The 11,067-nt window shown below is 36.4% G+C and overlaps 3 protein-coding genes across 3 annotated transcripts in view; 2 read left to right on the top strand and 1 right to left on the bottom strand.

Moving 5' to 3' along the window:
- Window positions 1-3,238, top strand: part of LOC107615033 (tRNA (guanine-N(7)-)-methyltransferase) — a 3,888-nt gene extending 650 nt beyond the window's left edge. Inside the window, exons 2-9 of the mRNA XM_021111751.1 lie at window positions 13-247; window positions 405-461; window positions 1,101-1,176; window positions 1,515-1,594; window positions 1,719-1,768; window positions 1,863-1,947; window positions 2,077-2,175; window positions 2,553-3,238. Coding sequence (XP_020967410.1) covers window positions 13-247; window positions 405-461; window positions 1,101-1,176; window positions 1,515-1,594; window positions 1,719-1,768; window positions 1,863-1,947; window positions 2,077-2,175; window positions 2,553-2,771 — 901 coding nt within the window. The 3' untranslated portion in view covers window positions 2,772-3,238. The remainder of the gene's footprint in view (window positions 1-12; window positions 248-404; window positions 462-1,100; window positions 1,177-1,514; window positions 1,595-1,718; window positions 1,769-1,862; window positions 1,948-2,076; window positions 2,176-2,552) is intronic.
- Window positions 4,809-7,040, top strand: LOC107619069 (glycine-rich protein A3). The gene is made up of 3 exons (XM_016321276.2): window positions 4,809-4,975; window positions 5,298-5,687; window positions 6,614-7,040. The coding sequence occupies exons 2-3, from the start codon at window positions 5,309-5,311 to the stop codon at window positions 6,814-6,816; spliced, it is 582 nt and encodes a 193-aa protein (XP_016176762.1). The 5' UTR covers window positions 4,809-4,975; window positions 5,298-5,308; the 3' UTR covers window positions 6,817-7,040.
- LOC107618964 lies at window positions 8,421-11,061 on the bottom strand. The gene is made up of 2 exons (XM_016321160.2): window positions 10,501-11,061; window positions 8,421-9,973 (listed from the first exon to the last, which is right to left on the bottom strand). Exons 1-2 carry the CDS (start codon window positions 10,875-10,877, stop codon window positions 8,896-8,898), a joined length of 1,455 nt encoding a protein of 484 aa, XP_016176646.1. The 5' UTR covers window positions 10,878-11,061; the 3' UTR covers window positions 8,421-8,895.

The raw sequence follows: 11,067 nt of genomic DNA, 5'->3' as shown, positions 1-11,067 counted from the left end.
CCGTCTCGTGAGATTACGGTTCTGCCACAACTCGTGTCTTGCTCTGAGGAGTCGCCCTCCTTCTTCTTCTTCCGCGGCGTTATCCTTTCTTGCCGTTCCCTCTTCCCCTCGTAATTATCCTCTCTCATTCTGCCACGTGTCTTCTTCTTCAGCTCAAGTGGACCAGCACCAACAAGAGTCTCATCTTCCCCGTAGCCCTGACTTGGTTGCATTGGAATATGCTGATCTCAATCTCTCTTACGACTTGGTACCTTCTCCTACTTCTTCTTCTGTTTACTGGAAATTACACTAATTAGGTTTTAGTAGTGACATTGAAATCTATAGAATAGATGAGAGTTCCTCTACAAAGCGTAGCTTTCCAATCTCTCAATATGTCTCGGGGAATGTTGTGTGTTCTATTTCAGGATCTGGGTCATGTTAGGATAAGGCAACATGTTAATCCCCTGAGCTCTTCTTTCTCAGTAAGTTGATGATTTAATGTTATTCAATTTAAATAAACTGAAATTCTCTATTTGATTATTTTATATTTGTTGATTTATTTCAAACAAAGTAATTCAAATCATAGTGAAATTGAATTCAATTCTGTCAATATATTACAATGCATTTTATTGAACCACTGGTTGATAGATCCTCGCTATTCATTTTTAGAGGGGAGTACAGTAATTTTATTAAGAGGGTAAACCATAAAAAATGCACCTAATTATTTTGTCGCTAACAAAATAGCTCGTGAATTGAGACATTTTACGTTAACGGAAAAGAATGATGTGGCAAACGGAGCTTTTTATATGTCAAGTAAAACTCTAACATTAGCAAGTAAGTCACCTCACGCTTTTCCATTAATGGAGTAAGTCTTTAATCACGATTGGGCATTTTTGACACAGTTTTTAAATTATTTGAGGGTATTTTTGTCGATAACAAAATTCAGAAGCATTTTTGGTGGTTTACCCTTTTTTTAATATGTTGATAAGAACTACACACAAAAATCAGGCATATTTAGTTTCTGTATCATGCGTTATGAGTGTTAAATTTTGATAAACCATCAAGCCATGCATTGTAGGACTTTTTGGATTTCAACTAAAGTTGTTCCTTTTTCTTAATAGGTACCTGCACAAGTACCAGACTGGAACCAGGTCTTTGCAGATCCAATGCTGCCGCTCATGGTGGATATTGGATGCGGTAGATGACAAACTTTAAATCTGTCATATGCTTTTATCTATGGTTGTTAACTGTTAGTATGGATCATGTATGTTAACAATGACAGTTTTCTTATTTCATGATGTATTGCTGAAGTTGTATTTCAACTGTAATTATATATATTGAATTTAAACCAAAATATTGTGTTCTAGTTGATATAATATATTTTCATTGACTCTTTTCCCATATCATCTGAATAAAGTTCTTTTATTATGTGTTTTTTCCGGCATTTTTTATCCTTTTGAAGTAATCACATTGACATTTCTTTGCATGAGGGACATATACTCATTTATTTCATCTGTTACTGTAAATAACATTAGGTAGTGGCAGGTTTCTTATGTGGCTTGCTAAAAGGAATCCTAAAGTGAGAAATTATTTGGGGTTGGAAATACGGAGAAAGGTACAAAAATATGTTACTTTTGGTTCTAAATTCTATTGCATTTGATTTTTATTCCCTTTCAGTAAATTTGAATTCCTTTTATCATTCCTTTTGTGTGATAATTATGTAACTCTTTCATGTGTAGCTCGTCAAGCGTGCTGAGATATGGCTCAAAGATCTGGGTCTTGATAACATGTACTGTCCTTAACTTAATTTAGATGGTGAAGTAAATCAAATATGCATTTGCATTTATCAACAACGGAATAATGACCATTACACTAAAATGCAGACATTTCTTGTTTGCAAATGCCACGATTTCTTTCAAGCAGTTGGTAGAAGCATATCCTGGGCCCTTGCAGTTAGTTTCAATTTTGGTGAGTTTATAATAGAAATAGTTTCTAAGACATACATTTTGCCTATCTCTTACAGTTATTTTTAAAAGGATTTTTGTGTCAAATAGCCTCATAATTGCTGACTTTTGTTCTTTTGTCCCATGAATGCAGTGTCCAGATCCACATTTCAAGAAGAGACATCATAAAAGGAGAGTTCTGCAGAAGCCATTGGTTGGTGCTATTGTAGATAATTTAGTGCCCGGAGGACAGGTATATTTTTTTTATTCTGCTTGCTCTATATATATACTTGATTAAAGGTTTACATAATTGTATATGTTAATCTGGTGACAAGGTTTCAAGAGGCCATCACGCGCTTATTAGTTCACATAGGCACAAATCCCATAGACTTGGTGAGAAGTAAAGAAACTAGTGTAAATTCATAGGGCACACCCACAATTCACTGAAGATGCTAAAACGCCTGAACCAGAGAGATCTCACCATAGGGCTATGAAAAAATATTCATCCAATTCAATTTCTAACGATATTTCATGGACATGATAAGATAGTTGTTAGCTTTAGGTGGGACAACCTCTGAAGATATTTTGGCTGCTTTTCGCTTAAATTCACCTGTGGTTGTATTATGGCAGGTGTTTGTACAGTCCGACGTGCTTGAAATGGCACTTGACATGAGAGATCAGTTTGATGAAGTTGACAAGCTCAAACACATTGATACATTGAATCCGGATATTTCATGTGATGGTGAAGGGTGGTTGTTAAGCAATCCAATGGGGATAAGAACTGAGAGAGAGATTCACGCAGAATACGAAGGTGCGAAAATCTACCGAAGGTTGTACCAGAAGCAGTAGTAATTTCCAAGCTTGACTAATTCGCCGGTGATATTAATCTCCGACCATCAACCTTGAGTCGAGGAATCTTGTCCATGTCACACAAGATGTTATGCTGCCATGTCATGTATTTTTGTGTGTCAACCACAATAGAAAAAGCTCACATGCTCTTAGAATGTAAGGAAACTCCTTTTGACGATATATGCATAAAATTCTTTTATTTTCATGATGGGGTTTCTAATGTTGGGAACATTTATTAGGTACGCATGGACCAAATGGATCATGCTGATGCCATTAAAGGAGTACGTATCAGCCATGAATCCACCGTTAACTTGTATGCTTGTCTAACATGTCATGTACTTAGTATTTTCTCGCAATAAATGCGGGTGATTGTTGAGTGATACACTGATATCATGTAGTAACTTTTTTTTTTTTGAAAGTTGTATCATGTAGTAACTTTAGATCTACTGATCCACATCACTTTTACACTTGGAGAAAGATCCACTAAATTTGGTAAAATAATAAAATAAAGAATTAATCGTTGTTGTATTTGTAATTTTTATTAATTAGACTAACTACTTTTTTCCAGTTTATTTTTTATTTTAGGAGTTTGATACATGAAGCTGCAAACTATTAACATGGAAGTATTCGTAACTTCGTATCGTTTTGACCATTAACCTTTGAGTTGAAAATCAAAATAATCTGTAACATGTTTTATTGGTTAAAATTATTCCCAACGTTTTTTAAACTCTTTAGAGTTAATATTTAAAGTGGTCTTTGTAGTCGAGCTTTATTGCTTCAATATCGTCCTTGAATTTAAAATTGTTCCAAATTTGTCCTTCAACTTAACAACGATCGTCTTTGAGATACTTTCTAATAACGAAATGATGACGTGATTGGATAGAAGCTACAAGTCACGTTGGACTAGTAAAACATCGTCGTTTCATTTTTTACTCCAAATAGAACATAAACATCATGTACGTCGTTATGTTCTATTTGGGCGCAAAACGGCGACATTTTACCAGTACAGTATGGCTTTTAGCGTTGGTCTCCGTCTAACCACGTCATTATTTCGTCACCGAAAAATATCTCAAGGATAATCATTATTACGTTGAAAGACAAATTTAAGACAATTTTAAGTTTAGAAATGACATTGAAATTTGAGTGCAAATTTAGAAATCACTTCGAGTATTAACTCAACTTTTTAATGTCGTCAATTTTTTTTTTCAAAACTACCCCTCATTCCTTAACTCTATTATCAGTTTATCATCACTATTTTTCTACTCCAACATCAACTTTCGGTTCCACTGCTGTTCCCTCATTCCTTATGCATATGTCACAATCTCTCTTGTCAAATAAGATGTTTTATTTTGTTACATCTCTTTTTCGTAAACGGAGGGTGTAGTGGTTTATCCTTTTTCCATCTATTAATTAATTACTATTAATAGTTAAAATAATATATAATAAAATAAAAAAAATGAGTGGTGGTAAATGGTAATACAATATAATTATCAAAATCGAACTAATTAATTAACCGGATCTAATGGAACGACTTATTTTAAATGCTAATTAAATACATATATAATTAGATGTAAACTCATTGTAAAATATAATATTAATTATACAATTTATATGGTAAAATTAGTTGTATTTTTGTAAGTATTTCACAAGAAAACCGGTTAAATTTTGTCTTTCCTAAAAAAATTTTCATGTTTCGGGAAATATTCCCCTACCCAACAATAGAATATTAGAAATTTAGAATTAGATGTCTTACTTATCAAGTCTTTTTTACGGAAGATAGGAGGTTTCAAATTCGCAATCTCTTAGATGAATATAAAGACGATGACATCTGAGTTATAACTTACCGTTACCATCCGAAGTTTTTTTAAAACAAATAAAAATTAAATCCTAATTCCAAATTAAAATATTATACTCAGGTTTTATTTAGTCATAAAAAAAATACTCTAGGTTTTATTTTCTTTTGTTTTTAAGGGCCAATTGTTTCAAGATCACTTAGTCAAAGTACGCAAGACTAGAGATTATTCAAGTTCCATGGTTACGTTTCCCAATTGTCCAAATGTATATAAATATTCTATGGTTTTATTGTTTTTGCCTTTTAGGTGGATGCTCAGGTCATCAATCAATAAATAAATCAGAAAGCAAATGCTTTGAAGCAACGCCTGATTTTGAAGAAGAAAGGATCATCAAATTGTGAAATCAACTGAGTAAGCCTCAAGCAATTAATTATTACAGTTTATTATCATTGCGAAGATTCCTGGGTTTCCCTTTGGATTGACATGAATTAATTCTTTTTCCCCTTTCTTAGTTGGCGTCAATTTTTTCTATTTTTTTTATATGCAAAAATTGTTCCCCTGCTTCTTCAATTCTTGTTCTGCATTGTCCATTTACCATCTTGCGCAAGATTTGATCTTCCTTTTGAACCCTAATCCCCTTTAATTGTTAATTTTATGTGAATTGCAGTTCATAAACTGAGAAATCGTTATTTATTTATTTATATGTACTGCCTTGGTTACTTATGAATCTTAGGTTGAGTTAGAATGAGTAAAGACAAGAATGATGGTGAGACTAGTGAGAAAGGACTATTTTCACATTTAGGAGGAAGCCATTATTATCCATCAGCACCACCCTATCCCCCTCCATACCCGGCAGCAGCAACAGGGTATCCACCACAAGGAGGCTATCCCCCAACTGCCTACCCACCAGCCGGGTATCCACCCGCCGGAGGATATCCTCCTGGAGGATATCCACCTCAAGGAGGGTATCCGCCGCCTGGAGCATATCCACCACATGGAGGTTATCCTCCTTCAGGGTATCCACCTGCTGGTTATCCTCCTTCGGGATATTCACCTGCTGGTTATCCTCTTTCGGGGTATCCACCACAAGCTTATCCTGTTTCACATGGCCATCATAATTCAGGTATACTTAGCAATCTTAACCTTTTATGGAAATTATTATAACTCATAAATTGATGTGTATAATGTGTATGATGTAACAAAATTGAGATTAATTGAGATGACAATAATTTTGTTTTCTTTGTAGAGGGCATTGGATTCCAAGTTTTAGGATAGCAAAAATGTTTTTTGAGTACATATATGAATAAAGGTATTTCTGAATTGGGGGGAAAAAAGTTGTGCAGAAAATTCCTCTAGTGAATTGATAGTCAATAAGTGCTCATCAATTTACTTTTGCAATTTGGTAATAGTAGAAGTTATTATGAAAATCTTAACTTTTGGAAACAGTATGAGAACATCGGTTATTATAGAGAGGGAAATAACAAACAAAAACTATTAGGGTGCTTTTGGAATATGAAACACCAAAATGGGTAGTTATTTACGTACTTGTATCCCTTTTATCATTAGTATAGATATAAATTATGTTGAAGAGGGTGTTCTTAGCACATCAGTAAGGTTGCTCCCTTGAATCCAAGTAAAGCACTGTTTTGGTGCAAGCCGCTAGAGCGATATCAAATCAATACAAACTTTGAATTCTAGACACGAAATAGCTCTCCTTTCGTGCGTTGGGACGTCCTTTTATTATGATTAATTATGGTTGAAATCCTTTGTTTTATCCTCTTTTTTTCTTATATCAACAACGAGAATAATACCTTATCCCACATGGTTGAGCGCTAGTTGGATCATTTGATGCCGTTGTGTTACTTAAAAAATTTTGAACCATGTGGCCTCTCAACTTAAGATTCTGGCTCTGCTGCTCTTAATAGGACTCTCACCTAATGTTTTCTGGAATGTGTTTATGTTGATAATGCATCTTTGCTTCTCCGGATGAAGGCTTATGATTTGATTTCAATATGAAGCCATGTGGGTACTGACTTCTTGTTGTAACAGGGCACTGGCCTGGTGGCGTTGGTGGAATGTTAGCAGGGGGTGCTGCTGCTGCAGCCGCTATGTATGGTGCTCACCATTTGACTCATGGTCATTATGGTCATCATCATGGGTTCTTTGGTCATGGAAAGTTTAAGCATGGGAAATTTAAGCATGGCAAATTCGGCAAGCGTTGGAAGCATGGCATGTTCAAGCGATGGAAGTGATACTGTGGCCAATATGGTGTATGGTCATGACTCATAAGGGTTGTATTCTGGGATGAATAATGTTTACTATTAGCAACTTAGTTTTTGTTGCAATGCATGCAATGAAATAGTTTAACACTATTTTGTCAATTGTTTTTGTTATGCCTTTTGTGATTATGTGTGTGATTCCTGTGTATATGTATATATAAGAAAGCCATCTTCCTTGATGAGTTTGTCTTGTTTTCTTATGATTTTTTCAATTTTTCCCCTTTACAACTGCTTCATGTTTGAGCAGTTCAGTAAATTTTACTGATAACCCTTCAAAGTCAAACACAATGTTTACCTTTAACGCAATTTGACATGAATTTGGTGTATCTTAGCATTCAAAACGAAACACTTTTCACGGGTTATTCTGTTCGCATAAGTTAACATGAAAACTTATATCTAGATGTCAATCTACATTATCTTAATTTGTGTTATGACTGTTATTAATTTATATATATATATATATTGGTCATATGCGTTATATGGGTTCCTCATTTTAATAATCTAGTACATTCTTACATCAATTTATCTAGATAAAGATGTATGGAAAAAGATAAAGATGTATCGAATTTTTCCATGACGGGAGTTTATTATCCAAAGACCATTGAGGTAGAATGGCATCACAAAGATCATTGTGCTCAAATGCCACAAAGGACAAGATGATCAACTTCTACAAATAAATAAGGCATAAAAATAAAGGGCCAACATAATCAAATTAGAGGAAACACTCCTTGTAAGCCATTGTAGGCAAACTATTAGCTTGAATATCAGTGATACCAGAAGTGATCAAATACTTTCATATTCACAGAAACTCAGAAACTACTTGGCAATCATGGAACTATTCCAAAAGGTATATTCTGTTGAAAAACTAAGCACCAGCATCAACTAAACCATCTTTTTTTATACATCTTTGGCATATTCTGTTGTAAAGTCGATCATTATTGTCACCATGTTCAGCTTCGAGATTTAAAATGTCATTGATTATAGCCTAATATGTTTCCTGACTCAATTTGCCATCGGCATTAGCCAAAATGTATTGGAAATAAGGAAAGGAATACTGAAAGAATTGAAGGAAGTCTCTTTACCCACAATAATACAATAATGAAAGCATGTCCATGTTCAACAATTTGCAAATCAAAGACACTAATTCCATTGAGAACAGGTCATAAGTGTTGATTCTATTGCTTACGAATAACCAAATATAGCCAATAATTTAAAGGAAGCTGAGGGAGTGAACAGAATAGAGACCAAAGTAAGAAGAGGAGCAACAATCAATCTCTAGACCACCACGAAGCTTGAACAGAACTATGGTCTTATGCTTAAATAACCTTATTGCTATTGGCAATAACAAAATCGTCATGAAGTCTAACATAAAAGCATGAATAAGTCTGACATATAGCAAAGAGAAGGCATGTGCTAATATCTGCTAAGTTCCAAGTGTTTATCCAGAATTTTATTCAGATTCATACACAGTCAATAACTAATAACATGAGAAAGTATTAATTGGTACAATAAAAATACCAGGTTTTTGTGTTGAAATTAGAATGTTTCAGCAGAAAAGAAAGAAAGAGGAATTAAGCTACTCTGAATAATACAATTTAGGAATTGATCAGCAATTCATCATATTGAGATTGTTTTCAACAAATCTATGACCTCATTCGTACTAATACTTTAGGTCAGTTACCACAGAATTAAAGAACAGATCACCCAAGAAGAACTACATGGCAATCATGAAAATTAAAACTTCTATGGATTTCAACTAAAGACCTAAATGATAAATAGCTATAACGAGTAATGTTCTTTCAAGACTCGTAATATATACAAAATAATACAGTATTTGACAGGTCCTTGTGCAAATTCAACTTGCTGCATATTCAGACAAGACATTGTTGTTTTCATGGAATCAATAAATTCTGAGGAATTAAGCTGACTAGAAAGGCCTACCAAAATGGCAATACATTTTCCGCATCTGTCACCTTCCTCAAGAAACATTATGCCGATAGCAGCACTCGATTCATCCTCTACAATGCCTTGATTGACTGAGTGTTCAAACCATTAACAATTTCTAGATTTAGATTGCTCACTCTTCCTGTGGAACCCGTAACTTCCATCATGTTGCAAATCCATATCATAAACTTCAGAATTAGCATCTCTGAATCTTGGCAAATCATAGCTTGAATTTCTGCTACTGTATGTTCCACCTCTTCTGTTGGCACTACCTCTTCTGTTGGCACTAGGATTACCCCAACCCTGCCTCGTACCAGAACCAACTCGGCCAGAGTACGACCCATTAGACCCATTAACATCCCTGGATGCCAACCTCCTTCCATTCCCATTCTTCCTCATTCTGCCATCAACATTCCCTCCATTCCTCTCAGAACTGAAAGGAGAAGAGGGATACTCTCCATCATCAGACCCACTAACATCCCTTGATGGAAACCTCCTTCCATTCCCATTCTTCCTCATTCTGCCATCAACTCCATTCCTCTCAGAATTGAAAGGAGAAAATGAATACTCCCCATCATCAGATCCATAATCATCATCCTTTGAAAAAGGCCTCCTTCCATTCGTATTCCTTCTCATTCTACCATCATAATTCCCTCCACTTCTTCCATAACTCAAAGGAGAAGAAGAACACACTTCATTATCAAACCCATCACGACCACCCTCTGACATAAGCCTGCTTCCATTCCTATTCTTCCTCATTCGGCCGCCAGAATTCAATCCCTTCCTCCCATAATCCAAAGGAGAAGAAGAAAACCCTTCATTGTCAACATGCTCAAACAAAAGTCTCTGTCCATTCCTCCCATCATTCTTCAATCCACCATGAACACTCACCCCATTATTCTCTGAAGAGCTCAACAAAGCTGAAGAACACTCCTGATCATCAGACTCATCATCCAGACCCTCAGATAAAAACCTTGCAGCAGAAGAAGAATCCTCTCCATCTCTATGATCACTAACCCCGCTACCCTTCCCCAGCAACTCATCAGCATCAATCCTCCTATAAGGCCTGATACTATGAACAACCCCTTTGGGGAAGAACCTTGCAGATGGCAACTCATCAGGAGTTTCAAACAACTGAGGCCCGTCCTTCTCGCTCCAGAGGTCAAACCCACCAGGTCTTTGGAACCTGTACTCAAACAAATGATAAGACTGTCGAATGAACAGTGCATCCTGTACATTCCGACATCAATAAATGAAGCAAATCCTATAACAAGTGAGTAGTACAACTTGCATATTTAACTTCAAACTATCGCCACTAACTCTAGCTGACTAACTTAACACTATCAAAGGTACTGATAACATTTTTTATAAATTTACCCAGTTAACTCTAACAGCCTAACTAGCTCTATCACACGTGCGAAAGAACAATTTTTATAACTAGAACTGATGAATCTAGGTCTAACCAATTAAATAACTTAATCCCTGGGAAACGAAATTTTATTAATTTAGCAACCGAAAGATTTTTCACTTTAGTGAAATGTTATTCACCTGCCTTCAGGAACCTGTGATCAATAGGATCCCAAATGATGAAATTGTTCAACTACTTGTGCTTTTTTCTAAAATCAGTTTGCATAACTAACTTGAATTATGTCACAATCATCACATTGACATAGCATAACAAGCGATGCACAATTTGCATAACTAGCTTCTAACCTGTCGGCGAGGACCTTGACCTGCTCGTCGGCCCGCACAGAGAACAAGGTGGGGGCCTGCTGGACGGGCTCCCAGGGTCTCTCGAGGTCGGAGACGGCGGCCCGGAGCTCGGCCCGCTTGCGCATCTCATAAATGTGACGCTCGCGGGAGAGGCGGGCTTTGAGGAGCTGCTTGGCCTTCTTGGCCTGCATGCGCTTCCACTGCCACTTGGAGACCCCGCCCGGGTACGTCCTCGGTCCCCCGCCCATTCGGATTATGGCGGGAAACCGAGGGCGCACGGGGGGCTGGGGAGTGGGTGTCACCGATACTGAGAGTGACAGTGACACTGATTTGGAGAATGAGATCTGCTGTGGGATATTGGGGATTAAAAGATTCATTCTCTTTTTCGTTTTGATGGGGATGAAGGGGGAATCTGAATTGCGGTGGAAACAAGGATGGAGAAAGGGCAAACAACCAGTTTTTGGTTCCCCGGCTCTAAATATCTGCCTGCCACACCTTCCTACTTCGGCATCGAAAGATTCAGCCGGTGACGGAATAATTTCTGATGTTATCGATAATAGGTAATGA

Source organism: Arachis ipaensis, chromosome B09 (genome assembly GCF_000816755.2).
Source record: "Arachis ipaensis cultivar K30076 chromosome B09, Araip1.1, whole genome shotgun sequence".
NCBI lineage: Eukaryota > Viridiplantae > Streptophyta > Magnoliopsida > Fabales > Fabaceae > Arachis > Arachis ipaensis.
This window is presented reverse-complemented; position numbering and strand designations above follow the sequence as displayed.